Genomic DNA, 27,935 nt, shown 5'->3' on the forward strand with positions numbered 1-27,935 from the left:
GACTTCATTACTGAGCTAAAAGGGTGTCTGGGGGCCATACTCTCGGGGTTTCTCCAGTCTCTGTCAGGCCAGTAAGTCTGGTCTTTTTTTGTGAGTTAGCATTTTGTTCTACATTTTTTTCCATCTTTGTCAGGGACCCTCTGTTGTGATCCCTGTCAGAGCAGTCACTGGTGGTAGCCAGGCGCCATCTAGTTGTACTGGGCTCAGTCTGGTGGAGGCCGTGGTATTTGTGGTCCCTTAGTCCTTTGGACTAATCTTTCCCTTGTATCTTTAGTTTTCTTCATTCTCTCTTGCTCCTGAAGGGGTGAGACCAGTGGAGTATCTTAGATGGCCGCTCACAGGCTTTTAAGACCCCAGGCTCTACTCACCAAGGTAGAATGTAGAACATTTTCTTTATAAACTATGTTATGCCAATTGAGCTAGATGTTCCTTGAAACCATGGTCCCTTCAGCCCTCCGTCCAGCAATTCCGTCCCTCTGGGAGTTTGGATGTATCTATGGAGCTTCCATGACCTTTCCTTGTACAAGTTGTGCTGGCAGCCCTTTCTTAATGATGTTCAAAATGCCTTTTTCAATGGTATCTACCTCTTGTAATTGTGAGATCACTCTCCAGAAGTAAATATAAAATCTATGTTTAAAACTATATTTTTGCTTTTTTAAAAAATAACTTTTTCAAAGCATCTAACACTAGTGCTCCTTGAGATCTTTCCAGACTTTAGTGCCTCTGTCCAGTGAGGAGACCTGTCCAGCTCCTTTCACGGACTCTAACTGGACAGATACCCATGGGCAGTGATTCCACTGACACTGTCTTCCTTTTTTGAAACCCCACGTATTATTTATTCCCCTGGGTATGACTGCATGCCTGGATTTTCACTTTCAATCTTTTTCTTTTGGCCTTGTTGGTATTTAGTGTAAAATAATTGTGTCTACTTCAGAAAAATAAGGATTTAATAGCAGTTTAAAAGCAGTTTCTTCTTTTTGGAGGATAATTTTAGGGAAGAAACCCCCCCCCCCAATATTTGCACATGTATGGTAAGATAGCTGCAACTACTGTGTATATACAATGTGCATTAAAGTTGATAGTGTCATTAGGTTTCTCTTTTACGGAAAACTTGTTTGGCATTTTTATTCAGCTGGTTGTATTTTTTTTTCCTGCTTTTTTTTGAAGGGCTTTCACACATTTAATTTTTATTCTTCCTCTTTGAACTAGTTTATCAATAGCCATGTGTCATCTTGTTTATAATTATTCGATACTGCTGGACAAAGCCTTTAGTAATGTGTACAGGGCCACAGATGATAGTGTCACGTGTTTTACAGCTATATATCTTTTTAGCGCAAAGACTTAAAACACAAAACCAAAGGCATATACTATTCCTTGCTGTCTTTAATTTTGACAATAAAATGTTAAGACAGTGCTAATTACAACACCCCCCCTGGAGCAGTGGTTAAGAGCTTGGCAGCTAACTAAAAGGTGAGCAATTTGAATTCACCAGCCACTTTCTGAAAACCCTGTGGGGCAGTTCTACTCTGTCCTATAGGGTCGCTATGAGTTGGAACTGACTCAAGGGCACATAACAACAACGACCTGGAATCTTAGTTGTTTCCTTGAAATCATTTTAAAAAGTGAACAAAACCCATATCATTTTATTCTGGAAACTAATCTTTGTTACTAACAACTCCATCTTTTCCTTTGTAATATTTGCTTAGGAAGAAAACTTTGCAGATATCATCTAAATGATTTAGAGTCATGTATAACAGTTCAGACAGACTGGATGCACTGTCGAAAGCCTCCTTTGTCATTGTCAGCTAGGATGTCATCTGTTTGAACTGGCCTTTTTCTTGTTTGCCTGAGGTGAGCAGGGAGTGATGATTTAGTGGAGCTGTTTGCTGCTTCCCAGCTGTTGTAGAAAGTTAATCTTTCTAGCTGTAAGTGTACATGGTGGCAGGCCGATTGTAACTAGTCTTATCATATAATCTTACCTCTAAGGCTACCAGGATGATTTTTAGAGTGGAGGAGGCATTGTGCTCCTTCGTTCCTCGCTCCCTTCCTCTTCCCCTCCTTTCCTCCTCTTCTTCCTTCCCCTCTCTCTTTTCTTCCCCCCTTCCCTTCTTTCCTACCTACCTCTTTTTGTCTTGATTATTAAGGAGATTCAGTTAGCAAATGTGACTATTTGAGTTTTTCGGATTGGTTCCCTTCTTTAAGAAGGAGATCCCATTTTAGTTTAGAGTTTTTGGTTTTATGATCCATGTCTAACCCAAAGAAATCTAGACCATAAGACAGGAATGGCTTGACATATTTGTGTGCTGGAATTGTTTTTCCTTTTTACTCTTTTCTATTTTATTTTTTTGTGCCCCAGGCTCTTCCTCACTGTTGAGGGGGAGAAAAGTGTTGTTGTTGAGGAACATAATACAGTAACAAGGTTGGTTTTAATTTCCATATGTATATTAAAATAGCTTTTTGAGGGCCTGGCATATGTGTGTGTAAATTATTATAGCTAAGTTTCTAGATTTCCCAGAAATTAGAAATGTTGTTTTAATTTTCCAGGATGAATTTGCTTGAAGACCAATTTATTCATCATTAAAAAATTAATATCATTCAAAATTGGAATTTTTTTTAATTTCAAAAGAAAGCATATAATTAAAATGAGATAACTTTCTCTCATCAGGCAGATACTTAAAACTAATAATACTCAGTATTGGTGAGGGTGTATTGAAAAAAGTACTTTCACAAGCTTCTGATGGAATGTAAAATGGTAGAACTTAATTGGAAATTTGGCAGTACTTACCAAAATCATATTTAAAAAAAAAATTTTTTTTTTTAAATCTAGTCACTCTCCTTCTCAGAATAAGTTTTAAGGAAAGTTATTCAGACAAAGATTCATGACCAGAGATACTCATTATAGCAAAAGAAAAAAACCGGGAAAAAGACTAAACATTTGACAGTAAGAGAGTAAGTACATTTTAGTATTAGTGTGTAATGGACTATTACAGACCAACACAACTTTTTTGAAGAATATTTAATGACATAGGAAATGTCATTAAATGTAAATGTAAAGTGAGAAAATATGAAATGTATATATTATGCATTTCTTTATGAAATATTTGATATATACAAAAGAAGATATGTAGTGTATCTGTTATCAAGTATAATAAAATGAACACTTGTGAACCTGCCACACAACTTTAGCGATACTGTTAAATATAGTAATTAATTTATATATATTTACCTGAAAGATGGGAGTCCCTGGGTGTTACAAAGGGTTAACATATTCAGCTGCTAACCGAAAGGTTGGAGGTTTGAGTCCACCCAGAGGCACCATGGAAGAAAGGCCTGGTGATCTACTTCCAAAAATCAACCACTGAAAACTCTGTGGAGCACAGTTCTGCTTGGACACACATGGGGTTGTCATGAGTGGGCATCAACTCGACGGCAACTGGTTTGGTACCCAAAAGATAAGAAGAAAGTATTTTAAAATGTTAACACTTCTTATTTTTGAGAGGTTGGATTATAATTGATTATTTTTGCTTAAATGCTTCTTTTATTTTTCTAACTCCTAATAAGGGGTATGTATTTAAAAAACCAGGAAATATCACTAAACATTATTTATTAAAAGAAGAAAAAACTTTTAAGTGTTTTTGTAACTCTGTATCGTTGGAAAGAAACTTCTAAAAGTGTCTGCCACCTAGTATCTCCTGAGTGACAAATCATGGCCAGGTACACAGGGTGGCATTGTCTTCCAGTTGTAGGTGATGCAGTGTGACAGAGCTCCTGAGAGGTGATGGGCTGACAGCCACAGAGATTGTGGATGTCTTGTCCTCTAGGTGGTGTTTGAATGACCTTTACAAAATACATTTTAAAAATCTTCTTCGAATTTTCATCATGGCTCATACCTCCAAGGGAAGATTAACTTCTTCATTTAACAGATATTTATTGGGTGCCTGTTAAATACCAAAAAAGAATGACCAAGAGGGTCTTTTATTCTTAATGGCATTTCTTATGGTGGGAGATAGTCAGCAAGTAAACAGGCAGATAAGAAGATATTAGAGAATGATGTATTGTGAAGAAAATAAAATAGGAAAAGGAACTGATTTACACTGGGTGGTAAGGGGAAGCCTGCTAAGGATGTTTGATCTAGGAGACAATATCAAGGTCAAGAAGGAGCCAGCCATGATTTGGGGGTAGAGGGAGGGAACAGCACGGGCAAGAGTTCTGCAGCACATTCTGGGAACAGAAAAAAAGGCTGCTGTGGTTGGAATGTGGTGAGTGTGAGAGGTAAAGTGGTAAAAGATGAAGAGGGAAGGTAGGCAGAGCTAGCTCATGAGGAAACTTTGAGGCTTTGGTAAGAAGTTTGAATTTTACACAGCTTAAAGTTTCAGTGCAGCAGGAAATTGTTGGATGGCATTAAAAAAATAGCATGATTTGATTTTTTTTTTTTTTAAAGGTTACTCTGGCTACTGTGTGGAAAATCATTTTAAGGGGCCAGAAGTTGGAGTGGAGAGACTGGTAAAAAGGCATTTTAATGATCTTCAGAGCTCATGGTGGCCAGAGTAGAAATAGTGAAGAGGGAGAGAATAAGGTCTGTTGGGGAGTAATACCAGTGGATCTCTCTCTCTCTCTTTTTAATACAGTTTTATTTATTAGGTTGTTGAGAATATACACAGCGAAACATAACACCAACTCAGTGGTTTCTGCATGTACCATTTAGTGACATTGATTACATTCTTTGAGTTGTGTAACCATTGTCACCTTTTCTGAGTTGTTCTTCCCACATGAACATAAATTCACTGCCCCCCTAAGGTTCCTGTCTAATCTTTTGAGTTGCTTTTGTCAATTTGATATGATACAGATAGTTCTTAAAAGAGCATAATGCTCAAGGCAGACTTTTTTTTACTAGTTAAGCTAAACTGCTGTTTGATTTTAAGAAGACTTAAGGGAATATTTTTGGTTTACGGTTTAAGGATTATCTCAGGGCAGTAGTTTCAGTGGTTCATCCAATCTTCATGGCTCCAGAAAGTCTGGAGTCCATGACAATGTGAAATTCTGTTCTGCCTTTTCCCCCTTTTGATCAGGATTCTTCTCTGGAATCTTTGATCAAAATGTTCAGTAATAGTAGCTGGGGACTATTCAGTTCTTCTGGTCTCGTGACAGAGGAGGCAGTTATTTATGGAGGCAGTTAGCCACACATTCCTATTCCTGACTCTCTTTCTTCCTCTGTTGCTCCAGGTGAATAAAGACTGATTGTTGTGCCTTGGATGGCTGCTTGCAACCTTTTCAGACCCTAGGCACTACACATCAAACTGGGAGGTAGAACAGAAGCGCTAAACATATTATTAGGCCAGTTAAGTGGGATGTCCCATGAAACCATGACCCTAAACCTCCAGACCAAGGAACCAAATCCCATGAGATTTTTGATTGTACATAAGCAGCCTCAGCAGCTACTCTTTTTTTTTTTGTTGTTGTTGTAAATACGTCTGTTACACAACTTATGCCAATTCAACTTTTTACAGGTGTATAACTTATTGACAACAGTTACAGTAATCGGCTCTGCAACCCTACCCTTAATCAGTGCGATATTTTCATCATCATTAATACCTCCTTTCCCCCTCCATCCTGCCCATGGTAACCACAAATAAACTTTGTTGTCTATACGTTTGCCTTTTCTTTTTATATAAGTGAGGTCATACAATGTTTGTCCTTCTGTGATTGACTTACTTCCCTCAGCATAATGTCTTCCAGCTCCAACCATATCGTGGCAAGTCTCAAGACTTCATTTCTACTACTGCCTGAGTAGTATTCCGTTGTATGTATGTGCCACATTTTGTTTATCCATTCTTTTGTTGATGGGCATTTAGGTTGTTTCCACCTTTTTGCTGTTTTGAATAGTGTAGTGAACGGTGGTGTACAAGTCTCAAAATGTTTTGAGTCTCTGTTTTCAAGTCTTTTGGGTATATACTTAGGAATTGCATTGCTGAGTCTTATGGTAGTTCTCCTTTTAGTTTTTTGAGGAACCCACACTGTTCACCGCAAATGGCTCTACCATTTTACATTCCCTCCAGTAATGTGTAATGGTTCCAATTTCCCTGCATCCTCACCAACGTTTGTTATTTTCTGGTTTTTTAATCTTAGGCATCCTAGTGAGAGTGAAATGGTATCTCATTGTGGTTTAGATTTACATCTATATGATGCTAATGATGCTGAACATCTTTTCATTTATTTGGTGGCCATTTGAATATCCTCTTTGGTGAAATGCCTATTCAAGTCCTTTGCCCATTTTATGATTGGGTTATTTGTCTTTTTGTTAAGTCATCGAAGTTTATATTCATTTTGGTTATTAGATTATTGCTGGATATATATGGTTTTCAAAGAGACTCTCCCAGTCGGTAGCTTGCTTTTCATTTTTTTGGTAAATTCTTTTGATGAACAGATTTTTTAATTTTTATGATTTCCCATTTATTTATTTTGTCTTTTGCAGTTTGTGCGTTTGTTGTTATATTAGGTGGTATATTGTTAAAATCTAGGTCTGACAGCATTACCCCTGCTTTTTCTTCTAAGAATTTTATCATTTTAATATGCACATTAGGTCCTTAATCCATTTTGAATTTTTGTGTATCGTGTGAGGTATGAATGAATCCTGTTTTGTTTTTCTGCATGTGGAAATCCAGTTATCCCAGCACCGTTTATTGTAGAGACTCTTCTTTCCCCACTGAATGCACTTACAGCCTTGTCAAAAATCAGGTGACCATAGATGTGTGGGTTTATTTTTGGACCGTCAGTTCTATTCAGTTGGTTTATGTGTCTGTTGTTACACCGGTGCCAGGCTGTTTTGATTATTATAGCTGTGTAGTATGTTTTAAAATCAAGAAGTGTGAGTCTTCCTACTTTGTTCTTCTCTTTCAGCATTGCTTTATCTATTCGGGGCCTCTTGCCATTCCATATAAAGTTGAGGATTGGTTTTTCTGTTTCTGTAAAAAAGGCTGTTGAAATTTTGATCGGAATTGGTTGAATATATAGATTGTTTTGGGTAGTATTGACATCTTAACAATATTGAGTCTTCCAAAACATGAACATGGAGCATCTTTCCATTTATTTAAGTCTTCTTTTAATCTCTTTCAGCAGTGTTTTATAGTTGTCATTGTATAAGTCCTTAACATCCCTGGTTAGATTTATTCCTAGGTGTTTTATTCTCTTAGATGCTATTGTAAATGGAATTGTTTCCCTAATTTCCCTTTCAGATTTCTCATTGCTGGTGTATAGTAGCCCAACTGATTTTTATTTGTTGGCCTTGTACCCTGCAACTTGCTGAATGCCTCTGTTAGGTCTAGAAGTTTTCTTGTGTACACTGGTATTTTCTATATATAGAATCATTGTTTTTTCCATTTTTGATAGTGTTGTTTAACACACACAAGTTTTTAATTTTGATAGCGCTGTGGTGGCACAGTGGGTTAGGCGTTCAGCTGCTAACTAAAAGGTCGGCAGTTCGAAGCCACCAGCCACTCCATGGAAACCCTATGGGGCAGTTCTGCTCTATCCTATAGGGTTGTTATGAGTTGGAATTGACTTGACGGCAGTGGGTATACATAGAATCGTATAATCTGTGAATAGAAATAATTTTACTTCTTGTTTTTAAATCTGGATACCTTTTATTTCTTGTCTAATTGCTCTGGCTAGGACTTCTAATATAATATTGAACAGAAGTAGTGAGAGCGGGCACCTTTGTCTTGTTCGCGATTTCAAGGGGAAAGCTCTCAGTCTTTCTCCATTAGGTATAATGTTGGCTGTTGGCTTTTCATATATGCCCTGAGTCATACTGAGGAATTTCCCTTCTATTCCAATCTTCTTTAGGGGTTTCATCCAGAAAGGGTGTTGGAGTTTTTTCTGCATCCATAGAGATGACCATGTGGTTCTTTTAATATGCTGTTAGTTTCTGTTCACTAGTATTTTGTTGAGGATTTTTGCATCTGTATTCATGAGCGATACCGGCCTGTGGTTTTCTTTTCTTGTGGTGTCTGTGTTTGGGTATCAGGCTTGTGTTGGCTTCATAGAATGAATTAGGGAATATTCCTTCCTTCTCTATCTTATGGAAGAGTTTAAATAGTATTGGTGTCAGTTCTTAGATGTTAGGTCAGATTACCCAGTGAAATCTGGTCAAGGACTTTTTTTTTTTATTGAGAGGTTTTTCATCATGGTTGTGATTGCTTCACTTGTTATGGGTCTTTTGAGACTTTCTATTTCTTCTTGAGTCAGTTTGGGTAGGTTGAGTGCTTGTAAGAATTTGTCCTTTTCATCTGGGTTATCCAGTTTGTTTCTGTACAGTTGATAACATTCTCTCATAATTCTTTTTATCAGGTCAGTTGTAATGCCCCCTCTTTCATTTCTTATTTTGGTTGTGTACATTTTTCCTTCTTTTTCTTTGTCAGTCTAGTTAATTGTTTTGTCAGTTTTATTGATCTTTTCAAAAAAGCAACTTCTGGTTTTATTGATTCTCTCTTTTTTTTGTTTTTGATTTCTGCTTTGATCTTTGTTATTTCCTTTCTTCTGGTAGGTTTAGGCTAAGTTTGCTCTTCTCTTCCTAGTTCCTAGTGGTGTTAAGTTAGGCTGTTAATTAGATATCTTTATTCTTTTTTTCATGGAGACATTTATTGCTATAAGTTTCTCTCTGAGTTCTGCCTTTGCTGCATTCCCATAAGTTCTGGTGTGTTGTACTTTGATTTGCATTTGAGTCTAAGAAATTTGTGATTTTTCTTTTGATTTTCTAGGTTTTTTCTGTTACTGATTTTTAGCTTTACTCTGTTGTGGTCAGAGAAAATACTTTATATGATTTCAGTCTTTTTAAATTTATGAAGACTTGCTTTGTGGCCTAAAATGTGGTCTGTCTTGGAGAACAATCCATGTGCATTGGAGTACAATATATATTGTACTGTTTTGGGGTAGAGTGTTCTGTGTATGTCTGGTAAGTGTAGTTGGTTTATAGTTATCATTCAGGTCCTCTGTTTCCTTGTTGATCTTCTTTCTAGATATTCTGTCCAATATTGAAAGTGTGTATTGAAGGCTTCAGCTATTATTGTAGTACTGTTTCTCCCTTCAATTCCACCAGTGTGTGTTTTATCTATTTAAGTGCCTTAGGGGCCATGGTGGTACAGTGGTTAAGCATTGGCTGCTAACCAAAAAGTTGGCAGTTTGAATCCACCAGCTGCTCCTTGGAAACCCTATGGGGCAATTCTCCTCTGTCCTATAGGGTCACTGTGAGTCGGAATCAACGTGATGGCAGGGGGTTTGGTTTTTATTGTCTCTCTTTCTCCTTCAGTTCTACCAGTGTTTGCTTTATCTATTTAAGTGCTTTCATTTTGGCTGCAATATATATTTATGATGGGTAAATCTTCTTGATTAACTGACCTTTTAGCACTATATAATACCCATCTTTATCTCTTCTAACAGATTTTGCCTTAAAGTCTACCTTGTCTGATACTAAGATTGCCACCCCAGCTTTCTTTTGGTTATTATTTGCATGGAATATTTTTTTCCATCCTTTCATTTTCAACCTGTTTGTGTCCTTGAGTTTAAAGTGTGTCTCTTCTAAACAGCATATAGTTGGATCGTGTTTTTTTATTCCTTTTGCCATTCTCTGCCTTTTGATTGGAGCATTTGGTCCATTTACATTTAGCGTAATTATTGATAGGTATGAGTTTAGTGCTGTCATTTTGATGTCTTTTTTTGTATGTTGTTGGTTGTTTGTTCCACTTAATTTTCTGTGCTGAGTCGTTTTTCCTTATGTATATGATCGATTCACTTGTTTTTTTTTTTTGTCTTTATTGTAAGAGGGACTGCAGGAAGCATCTGACCACTCTGCCATCTTGGCCCCACCTCCCTCCCCCTCTGTTGTTGTTATCTCTAATTAGTCTTTGTATTTCTTGTGCCCTGTAACGTAATTATATCCTTGCTTTATATATATTATTTAAAAAAACATGAAGGACAAAACAAGTACTAGCCCTTATACTAGTCCATGCACTTCCCTTACTAGGGATATTTTTAGGTATAGCTTTGAGTGACTGTCTAGAGTCTTATCCCTTCCATCTACAGAACTTTCGTATTTTTTGTAGGTCCAGGCTGGTCGGTATGAACTGTCTCAGCTTCTGTTTGTCTGGGAATGTTTTAATTTCACCCTCATTCTTGAAGGATAGTTTTGCTGGGTATAGGACTCTTGTTGACAGTTTTTTTCTTTTAGCACTTTAAACATATCGTTCCATTGCCCTATGGCCTCCAGTGTTTCTGAGGAGAAATTGGCACTTAATCTCATTGGGGAACCTTTGTAGGTGACTGTTTCTCTTTCACGGCTTTCAGGATTCTCTCTTTATCTTTACTTTTTGAGAGCCTAACTGTGATGTGTCTTGGTTTACATCTCTTTGCGTTTATCCTGCTTGAGGTTCTTTGAGTGTCTTGGATTTATAGATTCATGTCCTTTGTCAGATGGAGGAAATCTTCTGTAATTATTGATTCAGATATTCTTTCTGTCTCTTTCATCTCCTTCTGGAATTCCCATGATGCGCATATTAAATTTCTTGTTGTCCATTAATTTCATGAAACTGCTCAGCCTTCTTGACCCTCTGTTCTTGTTGCTCTTCAGTTTCTGTAATTGTAACTTTTTTATCCTGTAATTTACTGATTCTCTCTTCTTCCTGATTAAATCTCTTGGTTAGTCTTTTCATTGTGTTTTTCCTTTCATTTATTGTCCCTTTCAATTGTAATATCTCCTTTTTTAGATCCTCATTTTGTTCACAAATTGTTTTCCTTATATCTTTTAGCTCTTTCTCTTTGTTTTCCCTTAGTTCTTTAATTACATTTAATGTCATTGTATTATATTTTCCCATTATTTGGTCATCCCTAGATATGCTTTCGGAGCCCTGGTAGCACACTGCTTAAGAGATCAGCTGCTAACTAAAAGATAGGCAGTTTGAATCCACCAGCCGCTCCTTGGAAACCCTATGGGGCAGTTCTGCTTTATCCTATAGGGTTGCTATGAGTTGGAATCGACTTGATGGCAATAGGCTTTGGTTAGATGCGCTTTCACTCCCTTTGTTGTGCTCATTTGAATGGATTTGAATGAATTATTCCCGTTTTTTTTTGTCCCTTGTGATTTTTTATTGGGACATTGGAATTTTCGAAGGTGTTAACTTTCTCAGTTTTCCCTAGTATTTGGTGTTTTTGCCTGTACTACTTTCTGCAGAAAACTCTTAGGTGAGTGGAGCCTTCAGCCTTTGCTTACCATTTCTTCTTACTCTCTGCGATAGCTTTTTCTCCCTCCCTGGCCTAATTAAGATTTGAAAGTTCCAAATCTTAGTTTTCAACTTTCGATCTCTCCCAAATGCACCAGAGAACATGCTGTGGTAATCTTGTCCACTGGTGGGCACCGCCACTCAGGCGAGAGATCATGTACTAATCAATCTGTCCATCAGAGGGCACAGTCCTCCCTTTTTGGTTATTACTTTTTTCCCTTCTCTGTATCTGCAACCATGTTTTTGGTAGGAAAACCCACACCCAGTGAACCCCTCTTGGGGCTAGGTGTTGCCCCCTGCTTTTGCCCAAGGCTTTCTTCCCTGATCTTTGGGGGCTGTTTATATCTGAGCTGGCATTCAGTTGAAGCACAGGTAGACTTTCTTCTGTTTCAGGCGGAGGAGGGGCTTCCAATCCCCAGAGTAAGATGAGATCAGAGACATAACCTGTTTGTATTCGTTTTTTGAGGCTGCTGTAACATATTACCACAAATTTGGTGGCTTAAAATTTATTCTCTCACAGTTCTGGATGCTGGAGGTCTGAAATCCAGGAGAGATGAGGTCCCGCTGGCGGCTCTAGGGGAGAATCTGTCCCTTGCCTCTTCCATCTTCTGATGTCTGCCCAGGCATTCCTTCATTTGTGGCCACATCACTCCAATCTCTGCCTCTGTGGTCCCATTGCCTTCTTACACTCTGGGTCTCTCTAAACTCCCTTTGCCTCTGTCTTATGAGGACACTTGTGGTATTTGGGCCCACCTGGATAATCCAGAGTAATTTCTTCATCTCAGTATCCTTGATTTATTTGCAAAGACTCTTTTCCAAATAAGCTAACATTTACACATTTCCAGGGATTAAGACTTGATATCTTTATGTGGCCATTACTCAACCTACTACACTTTGGTTTTAGGAGCGTAGTAGTCACTGGTGATCTCATTAAGGGCAGTTTCAGTGGCAGAATGAGGACATAAGAGAATCATATCTACCTTTCGTATTGCTATCATGTAGAGAACTGTCATTTGTCCCAAGACTGTGTGCAAGCTGATCACACCACTTTTCCATAGGCAGTCATGAATGCCTGTATGTCTGCTGTTAACTTGGAGTTTTACGTGTTGAACGTGAGAAAGAAGCAAAGTTCTCAGAAATCTCTGCATGTACCTTTGGATTCAGTATTGTTGACCTATGTGATCCAAGTTGGCGCTGTTTGGCACTGACCATTATTTCTGTAGCCGAAATTGGGTTTATTTCTCTTAATATCTGTTTTGATTAATAATACCAGTTTCTATATCATTTCTTTTGTAACCTGACTGGTAAGCATGTTGTTGAAAAATCCCTACTGAAAATGTGAACTGGATGTCATTTAGATAATATCTAGGTATAGTTGGCATTTCAAATACATAATCTATCTGAAGAGAGATCAAAGAGATGATGAGAAAAATGCTATTTACCATTTTTTTCTTGCCATCTTTGTGAAACACAGACGTTAACACTGATATACTTAGTACTGAGCTGCCTTCATTTGTTCTTTGCAGACTTTCCATGATTCCTGCTAGACAGTGGGGAGCAGCAGAGGTGATAGACCAGTTATTTCTGGCCGTGACACTGTATGGACAATAGATAGCATCCACATCAGAAAGGGACCTGCTTGGGGGTAGGAGGAGCCCTGGTGGCATGGTGGTTAAGAGCTGCAGCTGCTAACCAAAAGGTCGGCTGTTCGAATCCACCAGCTGCTCCTTGGACACCCTATGGGGGCATTTCTACTCTGTTCTATAGGGTTGCTATAACAGCAGCAACTGGGGGTAGGAGAGTGTTCTAGTAACAAAGGAATACCTCCATTCCCTTCTTCTTTGAGTTGGAAATGAAATGACTAGGAGCCTTGGGTGATTTTCCTGTGTATGTATGTGTGTATGTTTTAGGGGAAGACGAGATGATAGTGTACGTCTTCCAGAAGTGAGGCTTTATTTTCTCATGGAGTTGACTCGATTATCAACGATAAAAGAATCTTTAATCTTCATTAAATCTTTAGTTGTGAGACCATTCTCCAGAACTATCAAAATGCTGACAAGGGACTTGTGTGTCCCTCTCAGTGTCTGTCTCGGGGGCTGAGGCCCTAAGTTGGCGAGGTGGAAAAAACACATGCTTTGGAGTAAGGCAGACCAGGTTGGTTCACTTATTGTTCTCTGACCTTTGGCAAGTTACATACTCTTCTGGAGACTGTTTTCTTATTGGTAAAACAGGGATGAAAGCATCTGGTACTGTGACTACCACATAATATTAGATGTCACTATTAACACATCTCTTCATCTGTTTATTCAGTTTTTATTTATTGATTGATACTTAAATTTCCTGACTGCGTTTGATGTGTTTATATTAAGCAAAGAGTCTTAAAAAAAGATTATCTTGTTGACGTAGCATCTCTTTTAGGAAAGAGAAATAATGACCCCATTTTCCATCTTGTCACCCTGTGACAATTCCAGCTGATCCTCATTATTCACGAATTCTGTATTTGCAAAGCTCCTGTTGGTTGAAATGTGTTTGTGATCCCAAAGTCAATAACTTTGTGGCGCTTTCACAGTCATTTGTGGACATGCATGTTCCCTGATTGAGGTTGAACAATGTCTGCTTTTTTGTTTTAGCTCTTATACTGTAAACAAGTGTCCTTTTTGTGGTCTATTTATTCCATGTTTTTTGCATTTTTGTGCTTTTTGTTGGCGATTTTGCTGTTTAAAATAACTCTAAAGTGTAGTGCTTTTGTGCTGTCTAGTGTTCCTAGGTGCAAGAAGACTGTGATGTACCTTAAAGAGAAAATATGTTTGGTAGATAAGCTTTGTTGAGGCTGTAGTTATAGTGCTGTTGACTGTGAGTTTAATGTTAATGAATTAACAATATATATTAAATAAGATGCCTTTCAACAGAAACACACATAAAACAAGGTAACGTATTGATCAGTTGATGGAAATGTTGTGACCAGAGGCTTATAGTAGTAACCTAACCCTGTGTTTGCCCTAGGAGTAGTGGTTCAGTATTCACTAATTTATTGTTTATGGCAACTTTGTAGAACATAACTATCATGAATAATGAGAATTGATGGTACTGACCATTAGGTCTGGGGTCCCAGTATCTTGGAAAACAATGATAGTCATAAGGGAATACTTCCTGAGGGATGTTTTTTTAATTCTTAGATTTAGTAAGGAGGACAGAAGAAAAAGAGCTTAATCCATGTGTAGGGGCAGGTGTGGCAAAGGCTCAGATTTTGGAAGGGGAGTTACTGAGGAAAAGAGTCTGTAAATAGGTCAGCTTGCACAACATGGAGTATTTTGGGAGGTTTTGGGAAGAAAAGCTGTTAGAGTCCACTTGGGAGAGGATTCGCTTAACAGACAAGTCATTATGGACTGTCTGCCATGTTGTGCCTGGGCTGCTGTGTGGTGCCAGGTGCTATTGTGAACAAAGGGCAGCAGGATAGTCTTTGGAGTTAAACTCAGACCAGAGGTCAGATTCTTCCTCTGCAGTTCTCAGCATGTGACCTGAGGCAAGCTGCTCAGCTATCAAATGGGGATGAAACTGTATGTCCTTGATTTCTAAGACCCCTCAATTTAATAACACCGTGGGAAGACATGGAGCGAATATCTTCTCATCAAATTATTCATCACTTGTAGCCCATTGTAAGATGTTTCCTGGTTACAGAAATATTAATGTGATTTTTTTAAAAGTGCATCTTAGAAGCAAAGCAATATGGTAATGCCCATCTCAGGGATGTTGGGAAGATTAATAAGATAATATATGTTAAGTGCCTGTCTAAGTTAGTATTCAGTGGATTGTAGGTATTATTAACAAATGAAAAGTAATTTGATTGGGAACACCTGAAGAAGGAATTTAAAACAACAAGGTCATAATGTGACCAGGATCTGAAATAGGACTAGAATGAGGAGAAAAAAAAGAACAAGAGATAAATTCAGGTGGTGTTATGGAGATAAGTAAGTATGTATATGAGGAGAAAATTTCACCCTGTTTAGAGACAAAAAATTCATTGCTTTAGTGATAACTTCATGATATAATTGTTATAGTGTGAGCAGAGAGAATATGGTAATCATGTGGGATAAACTGACTCCTTTGTCATCTTCTGGGTGTAACACAGTATTTCTGGGTAACTACTTTGAACTTGTTGCTGAATAAGCTACTAATCACAGTAAAAGTATTGGCTAATTCACAGGTTAAAAAAAAGTGTGTTTTTGTTGTTTTGTTTGCTCTTGTTTCATTGAGTGGGAAGGAGGGTGGCTGGCTAGGGACTTGTCATTAGTTTATTAGTTTAGTTGCCTGGCCAGGAAATTCTTTGCCTACATTTCAAGCATCCTACATTTTAATTAGAGTGGTACTGAATTTTTTGGCTCTTCTTTCTTTCTTTTTGCCCCAGGTCCAGCAAGACTATGAATCTCTGTTCCAAATGCTTTGCTGGTAAGTGCAGAAAAGGGTTTTTTATTTATTTTTATTTTTCCTCTTTTTTTTTGTTTTTTTTTTTAAGACTATCTAAATTGTTTGACCTTCCTTTGAGTTTATGCATGGGGTTTTGTTTTCTTAGCTTGTGTCTGGGAGCAGTTTTTTCTCACCAGTTTGCATAGGACTGTTGAAACAATCTTCACTGAGTGAAATGTGGTCTCATGTGTACTTGCACTAAACAAACTTTCCTGAGTTTACAGTTATTAGCATACTCTGGAATTGTAAAAAATTGTGTTTTAGTAGGGTAATATATATATGTCTCTGATCATGACTTGAATGATGAGTGGTGAGTGTTGCTTTTACCATTGAGAATACAATAGAAATAATGTCTTCGTGTCGGAGTCAGGAAGAGAATCATGCTGAGTTAGCCCCTTCTAATCCAGTCTCTCATTGACATCACCTTGGGTAAGTCACTCAGTCTCTTTGGACCTTAGATTTATCATTTGTAAAATGAAGGACCGGGGCTAGATGTTTGCCAGCGGCCCTTTCTAGTCAAGAAAACACTTGAATTATGACTCCTTCGTGAGGTTAAACTTTTTGTTTTTAGAACTTTATATCTAGTGATCTTATCTAAAATAACAAAGTCTTTATCATTTAGGGTATATTTTAACTTTATTACTTCATTTTCGTCTTCATGGATTGTTGTTTGGGCAAGGAAGTAATCAGTGGTGTAAGCTTTAGAAAACTTTACATATGCCTAAATTAGGGGATAGGTGGGAAGGAGTTGAAGGGTTGGGGAAGTTGACAGTTTGTATCTTTCAAAATTTGGGAGTGTCAGATAGTGTAGGTTTTTAAAAGAAAAAAATATTGGGTAAGTTTGATTTTTATCTGACTTTTAACAGTACTTCTACCATGTCAAATGAATCCATTCTGCTTTTCTTTACTCTCATATCTACAGTTACAGATATGAAAAAATGCTTCCTGGTGAAAATTAGTGTAACTTTATAGTAGAGATAAAAATAGCAGCAAGACAAAATGTATATTAGATTGTTTGTCTCTCTCCACATAGGGGCCCCCCTTGTACAATAAAGCATGGCTTTGAAAACGGCAGGCACCTTTGAGTAAGGTGGCTCACATCAAATATTCATAAAGCAGTGTCTTACGTCCCTAAATGAAGCCAACGCTCAGCCATGGTATTTGTGTTTCTTTGGACTTGTTACAGTTTTACTTTCTATGATTGTAACTATTCATGATTTCTTTGGTGATCCGTGTCCATTTACTTTTTACACAGTTTTGCCATTTTTGCTTTTAAAAATATTAAGAGCATACTTTAAGTTTGTAAGGAAAATGCTCTCTCCATCTTTCCTCTTTATCTTTATCCCCATACTCCTAGTTTCCCTAACTGCAGTTGTATGGAATGACTAGTAACATCCTGCTAGCATACTGAAGCAGCATTTTAATGTTCTTTTAGAAATTCAAAAAAAAAAAAGCATCATTGAACTTTAAAGATACATTTGTGGATTTCACCTTAGTATGAAGATATGGAGGATGTAGTAAATACATTATTGTAGAAGAGACATGAATGTGCAAGACGATGTGAAGATTACTTTGGCCAAAGCCACTGTAACTTTAAATAATCTTTTAAAGTATATTTAAAAGATGGAAAATCACATTAAAAATGACTTTTTGTACCATTAAGTTAGTTAAAGAGATTTTTCAAGACCCCTTTTCAAAATAAACCTAAGTGGTAAAAAAAGAAGTTTGTTGTAGCTTGTTTACATAAAATTGAAGGACCTGAGAAAAACACACGTTTAAAGTCTTCTTGAGATAGTAATAGAAGGTTAGGAGCTGAGGGTGCTAGTTTAACATTAACTTTGACATAGTTTTGCCTCTTTGATAAAATATTCTGCTAAATAGTAAGCACATCACTTCCCCCCAATGGCCACCATCAGTTCAGATATTTTCCCTTTTCTTCATAAAAGATTCCTGAGTAAGAAATGCTTGTGTTAGTGATTTACATGTATGTAGAAGAGTGTCAAGGATTTCATTTTACTTGGATCCACAATCAATGTCCATGGAAGCAGCAGTCAAGAAATCAAGCAGCATATTGCATTGGGCAAATCTACTGCCAGAGATCTCTTTAAAGTGTTAAAAAAGCAAATATGTCACTTTGAGGACTAAGGTGCGCTTGACCCAAGCCGTAGTATTTTCAGTTGCCTCATATGCATGTGAGCATGTGAAAGCTGGACAGCAGATAAGGAAGACCGAAGAAAAATTGATGCCTTTGAATTATGGTGTTGGCTGAGAGTATTGAATATACCATGGACTGGCAGAAGAACAAACAAATCTGTCTTAGAGGAAGTACAGCCAGAATGCTCCTTAGAAGCGAGGATGGCGAGACTTTGTCTCACGTACTTTGGAAATATCAGGAGGGACCAGTACCTGGAGAAGGACATCATGCTAGGTAAAGTAGAGGGTCAGCACAAAAGAGGAAGACCCTCAAGGAGATGGATTGACACAGTGGCTGCAACAGTGGGCTCAAACATAGCAACGACTGTGAGGATGGTACGGGACCAGGATGTGTTTCATTCTGTTGTACATGGGGTCGCTATGGGTTGGAACCAACTCGATGGCACCTAACAATAACAGAAGAATGGCCTACCTTGGTTTATTTGATTTGCTATTCCTGAAGATTCTACCAGAATTCCTCTCTTTGAAACAGGAGATTGTTTTTTATTGTTGTTTTATTTTTGACAACTCTCTTATCTTTGAAGGGCTCTGGGCTCTGGTTTTGGCCTGTATTACCTTTATATGCTGGAACCATTTAAGGCCATCGGAGTTTTCTTCACAAATGTTTACTATACCTCTTTGTTAGCATTAAAGTGCCTTTTGCCTGAAAACCTTAAAGGAAGGGCTCTGGGGGAGCACTGGGAAGTGATTGACCCTGTGTTATGATTCCCCCCATGCCTGCTTTGAGGAAGAGCGCATTTAAAGTGCTCTTCTGTGTTCTCATTTTTTGTAGTTATTATTTAGTCTAAAAGAACAGGCACGAATTGATTTTACCATACTGTTTTTTCTGCATTCCTGTTTGTTATTTTTCTTCTGTCCATATTGATTCTGCTTTCACATGTTCTGTTTTCCTTCCTCAAATCACAATTCTGTACATTTGTTCGGAAATTTGGGTATATCTCAAGAATAAGATTAATCTGTGAGCAGAAACTAGAAACACCTGCAGTTTGGGTAAACATTTTCCCACCTTTGGATTGATAATTTATTTACCCTTCCTAGTTCAAATTCTTAATTATATTATTGCTAAAGAAAAGATTTGTTTAACAGATTTGCAGTTTAACTGAAGTTGTGGAAGGTACGTCTGCGCCTTTGAAAATGATGGCATTTAAGCGCTCTGAACATTTATGGTCAATTGATTTTGCCACAGAACTTTCCAATTATTAAAACTAGTCTGAGGATCTCCATTGGCCTAGTTTTGGCCCCCCCTTGATAATATTCTACTCATCATACTATTCTTTAAGCATTGTTATATTGTTTGTGTATGACTTTACTAAAGGAATCAGTAAATGTCTGAAATAGAAAGCGACAAAATTTAATGACACGGTATTTATAGTTTTGTTATGGCAAACATTGGTTGAAACACTACCTTCTAATGCAGTTTTTCAAACTCTGGGTGTTGTGACTCAGTAGGTAGAAAATCAGTTTACTGGATTATGATCAGCATTGGAAAAATCGAGGAGAATAGAAAATGTCAGAGAGCACTGCAGATAGTAATGGTGAGTATTTTGTGAAATCTTTGGGTTACATATATAAACGAAAATGATACTGAGTTACAGTGTAAATATTTATATATTACAATGAAGATCATTAAACAAGTTTGAAAACCACTGCATTATTGTGGAAGTAGGACTTTGGAAGATAATTGAATGTCTTAGGATCACACTTTCTCTGTTTGTAAAATAGGTGATAATTCCTTCCTGGGTTAACCAAATTTCTTGGGATCTTTGTCATTTCTGAGCTCTTGGCTAGTTTGGATTACATGATTTTTCTATGTGAAGCCATGAACTAAACCTGATTGCCTATTGCTGTGTTAAATATATATATGAAAAGTCAAGCAAAGTATCTAAAGGGTAGTCCTGCCTCTTACAAAGGTAGAAATAATATTGCTTATGGTATTATTTTCTGCTTGAGTACAAACCTAATTAATGAATTTAATAACTAGAGTTTGATGTTTAGGGACAGTAAGTACCAAATTCACAGTAACCTCCCGTACTACCGTAGTGAAGCCTAGCTGTCATTGAAGAAGTGCACTTCACAGGATAGTTCTGTTGACTTCTTAAATCAGAAACCCCAAATGGGATGATCACAGTGGGGAAGGTGAAAGAAATTTTAATAAAATTGACTGAAGTACCTCCTCTAGCAATGTGACATCATCCTCACTACCCACAAACTCTTAGAAGTGCTTGCTTGTGGGGCACACAAGAGTGTGGTGACTGGAAAGCAGCTGTAATCTATAGAGCATTTTTATACTTTATAAGGGAATGAGCCTGCCGTTATTTCTCAAGTGGTGGAAGATTCTCTGAGAAGCACTGGTGACAGATGCTTATAAGAAGACAAACCTAATATATGTTCAGTGTACAAACAACCAGTGGGATCTGAGAAATTTTAAACATCTGTATTATTTAATTTTTAATATAAAAAAAACTGGCACTGATATGTCTGTTATTTATAGACTCAGATAAAAGTACTGTATTGAGAAATCAAAGTAAGCAATTTATTTTAAACTGTAGACATGATTTGAACATATTGTTCCATTTAAGAATAACTTTTAAGAAACTTGACATTCCATGATTTACATAAAATCAGACAAATAAGGGAGAGATGATTATTCACAATGCCAGAAGCTTTTATTTTCTTAATAGAATATTTCCTTTAAAAAGGAATACTTCCAAGCATTACTGTGTAGATTTACAGGAAGATATAAGGCTAGAAAAACTAAAATGTAAGGATCTCTTGCCAGCTAAAGATTAATTAAAAAGTAGGTAAAGCATCTTTTATTATAAATGATGAAGTTTATTCCATTTCTTGAAAATTAGTTTCATTGTAACTTTTCAAGCATATATTTATATGTTATATATTATTTATATTACACATATATTTCTTAGTGGAGAGATAGTTAAGGAAGCTTACTTTTGTTTCATGATTAGTTGTGCTCCTTATTGAAGAATATTGCAATAAATAAAACAACACATACTGTATAGGAATCATATTCTAATATAACTCTAGAGTCAGCCATATGTTTATTTTTGTAGAAATCTGATTTCAGGTACTTGTTTAAATGGTCAGTCAGACACGGGGTTCTGATATTTAACTTTGGAGAAAATATTAAGTTATAGATTATAATTAATATATTTTTGCTACTAGCCTTTGTCAGATCCTAGGCTAAAACTATTAATTCTGTATAGGAATTTCATTTTCACTTTTACTATTTCTTGATATTGTCATATAGTTATAATTTTAAATTCAGAGTGGATTTTGGGGACGGATTAAGGGATGACATAGCTAGTACTAAGGCAGGATTCTATTTTCCCAATTGCTGCATGCTTTGTTTCCCAGCAAGAAAATCACCAAGCTGGTCATTTGCTGCCAAATTTCTATCTAAATTGGAAGTCATTATTGAATAGCAAAGTTCCATAAGTTATGCTCTTTACATGCCATTAGTTTGGGATTTTTTTTCCCCTTTGAAAAATAACATAGGGGCATGAATTAAAAGCTGACTGAGAAAAGACTACAAAGCAATATGCGTAGAGTATCCCATTTTTAATTAGACTACTTTTAATGTATATAGATGAATGGGAGAAAGCTAAAGAAAAGATACGTGAAAAATTTAATTTTGGTAGTCTTAGGGTGGAGGGATTTTTATTATTTTTAATTTTGTTTGTATTTTCAGAGTTAGATATTATTAGTATATTGTAAAAATGGTAAGTTTTTACAAAGTAAAATGCATTCTACTTATGTCTGACAGACTCCAGAGTAGTTTCTTTTTGAAATGAGCAAAATAAAGTTGACTATAACTTGCAGCATAGGGAATCTAAATGTTGACATCCAGGGTAAGTGATACAATGATGCCAGGCATAGGGTGAAATGGTAGGTAAACCAAAATGCTAACATTTTTCTTTGAAGTGACTTGAGTTTTACAGTAATTTCCAGAACAGGATAACAAGTTCCCATTTCATAGCAAGTAATCTAAAACGTCTCATGAACCTCCAACTCTTCTGGTTGGAGTTACACTCTTTATCTTTTCTCTGCTTCTTTCCCTCTTGGCCTGGTGCCAGTTACTTTATAAAGGCAAAAGTTATAGGTTACTGCTGAATTTGAAAATCTGCAATAAGAGGCATGGAGTGAATCTGAAAAAAATGTAAGCTGCTCTTGTTATGCATATTTCCTTTTTAGAAATTAAGGGAACCCTGTACCCATCAGTAAAATAGTATAAAAGTATCTACTCCAGTGAGCCGTTTTATTTTAGCATTGTGAGGTTTTGGTAGGATAATGGAATCTGTAAGCTTTTCATACCTTAATTTTTCTAATCAGCTTTTCCCAAAAGAAAGGCAGCTGCTGCTGTTAAAATGAAGTGTTTGAATAGGGTATTGCTGTCTTTGAAATTCTGTTGACTTGATTACTGTTGTATACTCTTTGATTTCTTTAAAGTTGAGAACCCAAGAAATATATCTCAAGTATAACACACACATTGGTGTTATATGTTTGTTAAAAGGGGGCTGTTCAACTCACCGGGCTCTTTAACCATTATATGTCTGTTGGTGGGTGTCTGAAATTCAGACTATTACAGAGAGTAATACAGTAAACCTTCACGTGCCCACCTAGAACTAGCAGATGTTAACATTTTGCCTTTTTTTTGGCGGGGGAGCTTTATAACATTAAAGAGGGAAATAAAATCTCAGAGTCTTCTTTTACCCCAATCTTCCCACCTCAGGGACAACCACTGTCCTTATGTATTTACACTTTTTATTATGATAGGTAAGTACATGAAGTATAAATTCTGTTTTTAAAATGTGTAAATGATACATTGCACTTGTCATTCTGCAACTTGCATTTTTTGTTTATAAATTCTTTTCGAAACTAATTGTGTTAATGTATGTTGCTCTAATTAATTTTAACTGTTATAGTATGCCATCAAATTAACGTCCAGATTTACCTGGGACATTCCTGGTTTATGCTTGTTGTGTCAGTGAAATTATTAACAGTGTCCCTTTATGCCCTAGTGGCATAGTAGTTAAGAGCTCGGCTGCTAACCAAAAGGTTGGCAGTTGGAATCCACCAGCCGCTCCTTGGAAACCCCCATGGGGCAGTTCTGCTCTGTCCTGCATGGTAGCTATGAGTCAGAATCGACTTGACGGCAGTGGGTTTATGCCTCAAAGTGTCCCAGTATGGTTGATAAATTAATTGATCATCCTCATTACAGTATGCTCCTATTTATTTATATGTTCCCTCTTGATGGACATATAAGTTGTTTTCTACTACTATTTTTATAGCATAGTTGGAGCCCCATGTTTTCTCTGTGTTTTTTTAAACATTTGCTTGAGTGTGTTAAGACTGTTTCTGTGTAATAAACTCTATTCTTTTGGTGTAGCCTGCTTGCTTTCAAATGAAAGCAAGCCTATAACAGCAGAACCTTAATTGATTAGCAGTGCTGGACTCTGGCAGCCTTTTCTGACCTCTTAGTCTGTAGCAGTTTGATGTCTTACTAATAAGCATTCTTAAAGTATGTGGTTAATTATTATGCTAGTCTAGATAAATGAAGCAGTGTGTTGAAGATGATGTTGTTATGGAAATTATTTCAAAAATAATTGTTGCATATCTAATGAGAAACAAAATGTTTAGTGCTGTAAGCAGCAGAAAGGCAGCTTCTTTTAGCCTTTAAGTAGAAAGATTGTGACCATGTGTCAGAGTTATTATAGTGAAGTGGAGGAAATTGGATAGAAACTGGGTTCTTTAAAATAATTTGGCTCTGTCCCTTGGCTTGCTTTCTACCCACATGCTGGTCTGTAGGTATGGTCTCCAGAGTGGTACACAGGATCATCCATTTGGACATAGAGAGAAAATGTTAAATTTTCTACTTATATTTATTTTGATCATCATGTATATAATCTTATTGGTTTCTGTATTACATTTCCAGGGCTGCTGTAACAAATTACTGGAAACTTGATGATTAAAACAACAGAAGTTTATTCGCTCACAGTTCTGGAGGCCAGAATTCCAAAATGAAGTTGTCAGCAGTGTTCTGGAGGCTCTGAGGGAGAATTCATTCCCTGCCTCTCTCCTAGCTTCTGGTAGTTAGTTGCTGGCAATCCTTGGTGTTCTTTGGCTTGAAGACACATCACTCCAATCTCTGCCTTCATCTTCACTTGATTTCCCTTCTTATGTCTTTCTTTTGTCTCTTATAAAAAATGTCATTGGATTTAGGACCCACCCTAATTTAGATGATCTCATCTCAAGATCCTTAACTTTATTACATCTGCAAAGATCCTGTTTCCAAGTAAGGTCACATTTTGAGGTACTGGATAGACGTAAACGTAGGAGGGATACCATTCAATCCACCTACGGTTCACCCTTGCCCCCTCAAAATTCATATCTTTCCCAAGTGAAAAATATATTCATCTCACCATAACATTCCTAAAAGTCACCTCATTCCAGCATCACTTCTGAGTCCAAAATGTCATCTAAATATTGTCACATAAAAGTCCCAGATCTCATCATCTAAATCATCTATGTCAAGAATGAGTGAGATTCTGGGTATGATCCGTCCTGGGGCAGAATTCCTGTCTATCTGTGGACCTGTGAAACTAGAAAGCAAGTTATCTGCTTCCAGAATACAATGATGGTACAGGCATAAGAAGGACATTCCTATTCCAAAAGGGAGAAATTGGAAGGAATAAAGGGAGCGCCAGTACCAAGCAAATTCAGTATCCAGCAGGGCAAAGTCCCTTAAGTTTCAAGGCCTGAGAAGAATCTGTGGCATTATGTTTTGTCCTCTGGGCCTTGGCGGCCCCACCAGCCTTTGTGAGTGGCATCTCTGCTTTGGAGTCGTCATTCCTTTTTTCTTGAAGGGTAGCGTATGCTTGTAGCCAGATAGCTCTATCAGCATGTTACCTGCCTATAGAATACTACAAGCCCAACAGCCTTCCTTCATTTTGTCCTGTCTCTGTCCCCTTCAGCCCAGGCTAGTAGTATTTCTGCTGCCTTAACACTCTCAAAAACCTTGTCTGTCTCATATGTATTTCTCAGGGATCCACACCATTAGACAAGAAGATTCTTTACAGATCCCTCATGTGTAACTGTCTCTGTTGCTGGCTTCTGCTGAGTTGATTAGGTCTGTGAATCACACACCTAATCTCTTCAACAAAGAAGTTGTCTAGCCACACTCCTCAGCCTTCTCTTCAGAGCATTCTTTCTCAACAATGAACTTCCTAATTTTAGCATCTTTTGCAGTCTGCGTAGGCCAAGAACTTTCCAAATCATGAAGTGTTGGTTCCTTTTTGCTAATAGTTTCTTCCTCAATTTTTCTCACTTTTTACTGTAATCAGTAAGGAGAAACCAGGCTACATCCTCCACACTTTGCTTGAAAATCTCCTCAGCTAAATATCCAACTTAATTGCTTCCATGTTCTGCTTTCCACCCAGCAGTAGAACACCATTTAGCCAAGTCATTTACCACTTTATAACAAGTATGTTAGTGTAGCTGCATTAGTTTCTTAGGGCTGCCATAACAAAGTACCACAAACTGCGTGGCTTAAAGCAGCATAAATTGATTGTCTCACAGTTCTGGAGGCTAGAAGTCTTGAAATCAAGCTGTCAGCAGAGCCATGCTCTTTCTGAAGGCTTTTGGGAAAGATCCTTCTTTGCTTCTTCCTAGCTTGTGGTGGTTGCTGGCATTTCTTGGTTTGTAGATGCATCACTCCAATCTCTGTATCTGTCTTCACAAGGAAGACACTTCTGTGTCTCTTTGTCTGTGTCTCTTTCATAAGGACACAACTCATATTGCATTAGGATCCATTCCTACTACAGTGTGACCTCATGTTAACTGATAACATCTTCAAAGATGCTTTTTCCAAACAAGGTCACATTCACAGTTATGGGGGTGTTAAGACTTCAGTATATCTTTTTGGAGGGCACAGTTTAATCCGTAACAGTGTGCTTTCCTCCTTTTTCCAATAACAGGTTACATATTTCTTTCTGAGCTCTCACAAGAAGCACCTTTAATATTTATAATTTCTACTAATATTCTGTTCATGATGATAGATATATTCTCTAAGACAATAGGAGCTTTTTCTACAGTGCCCCTTCATTCCAGTCTAAGCCTTTAATGTTCTCACTGGAATCATATCCGTGTATATATACTGACCATCTCTTCAAGACAGTCTAGGCTTTTTCTATCATAGACCTCTAAATTCTTCTAGCCTATACCCATTAACCAATACCAAAGCCACTTGCACATTTTTAGGTGTTTCTTATAGTAGCACCCTAATTCCTGGCACCAAAATCTGTATTTGTTTCCTAGGTCTGCCATAACAAATCACCTCAAACTGGGTGGCTTAAAACAACAGAACTTTATTCTCTCACAGTTGTGGAAGCTCAGAAGTCTGAAATCAAGGTGTTCACAGGGCTAGGCTCCCTCGAAAGGCTCTTTGGGAGAATCCTTCCTCGCCTCTTTCAACTTGTTGGCTCCAGGTGTTTCTTTGCTTGTGGCAGCATAATTCCATTTTTTTGCCTTGGTCTTTGCGTGGCCTTCTCACCTGTGTCTCTGTCTCAATTTTCTGTCTACCTTTCTCTTACAAGGATACCTGTCATTGGATTTAGGGCCTGCACAAATCCATGATGATCTCATCCTCATATCCTTAACTTAATTGCATCTCCAAAGACTCTTTTTCCAAATGAGGTCACATTCACAGGTTCCAAGTGGACATATATCTTTTTTAGCTGGGGCACCATTCAACCCACTGTAGGAATTTAAAACTACTTTATACTGATGATGCACCTCTTTCAAAGAAGCTTGGAGACCCCTAGTTCTGAGAACTACTTTGGTTAGATATGGCTGGCCCCTTCTCCTGGACTACCATGTAATTAGACAACCCTCTCTGACACAAACTAGCAACTGCTAATCTTTTCTGTTTTTCATGTTCTCAGCAGACCAATACAAAGTAAATCAGAATGATCAGACTTCAGTGTATGGGGCTCCCTTTTAGGCTCAACAGGAATATGGATAACTATCAGTTAGGCTTTTTTGTGTGCATCACCAAATGAATACTTAGGGTGATTCTTGATCTGGCTGTTTCCTTTGTGCTTGAATTAGAGGGTTATGATGAGGTTGCTTTTGACACTTTTCCTGGTTATAACCCCCTTGGACTTAATTCATAGTCCAGAGTAGGAATGGTGAGTAAAAAGAGTGTTATTTTCAGGCCATTCATGTGTAACTAAAATGTGATCTTTAACAACCCAGAATTTTATATCGTTTAAAAGCCTCAGTACTTAGCCGGTTCTTACCAAATCATTTCTATTAGGAAGTGACCATGTAAAGTAGAAGTAACTGTATGTTAACAATCCTAACTATTATCAAAGATTTGTTTTGTATTTTTTAATCTACTTTTAGAGTAAATATTGGATATACAGAAGAAAAAAGTGCCTCAAGATAAGACTTCTGGTATGGAGAAAAATCAAAATGGTTCATAATCTTAAAAGGGGAATGCCAAAAGAAGTATACTTAGAATTGGAACAAGAATTACCGCTTGTGAAAAGGGTGGAGGAAGAGCATGACCGATTATATCTCTGTATTTAAAAAGGCAGTAAAATCTTGAAATAAAGTAATTGGCAACGGTAACTAAGATTTCAGCAGTCGTTTATATTGTGAAGTCCTTTGCACAATATTTTCTCTTTATCCTCACAACTTTTGTACCTCCATTTTATGGATAAGGAAACTGAGACTTAGATGGATTAAGTAATGTCCTCAAGTTAAATAAATTTTAAAGTGAAGAGCTGAGATTTGATTTTAGATATTTAAACTCCAATCCTATTCTCCTACTCTTTGATGTCATTAGGAGTGAAGGTAGTAAACTTGGATGAGATTGGACCGTAAAAACCCTGCGAGAATGTAGTAGCATTGTTTGGCGTTTGTGGGTAGATTAGGGGTATACCCTTTTTCTGTTCTCTTTTCTTT

General features: G+C 37.3%; 1 protein-coding gene across 2 annotated transcripts in view; it reads left to right on the forward strand.

The window, feature by feature from the left end:
* Positions 1-27,935, forward strand: part of ZFAND3 (zinc finger AN1-type containing 3) — a 387,749-nt gene that overhangs the window by 92,376 nt on the left and 267,438 nt on the right. The window contains exons 1-2 of one of the 2 annotated variants that reach the window (XM_023734151.1): positions 11,019-16,891; positions 19,398-19,483. In XM_023734151.1, the coding sequence (XP_023589919.1) occupies positions 19,456-19,483 (28 nt within the window). In that variant the 5' untranslated portion in view covers positions 11,019-16,891; positions 19,398-19,455. Of the gene's footprint in view, positions 1-11,018; positions 16,892-19,397; positions 19,484-27,935 lie in introns of those variants that run through there. The other variant, XM_004379422.2, reaches the window with a different exon arrangement.

Source organism: Trichechus manatus, unplaced genomic scaffold (assembly GCF_000243295.1).
Source record: "Trichechus manatus latirostris isolate Lorelei unplaced genomic scaffold, TriManLat1.0 scaffold00065, whole genome shotgun sequence".
In the NCBI taxonomy this organism is placed as follows: Eukaryota; Metazoa; Chordata; class Mammalia; order Sirenia; family Trichechidae; genus Trichechus; species Trichechus manatus.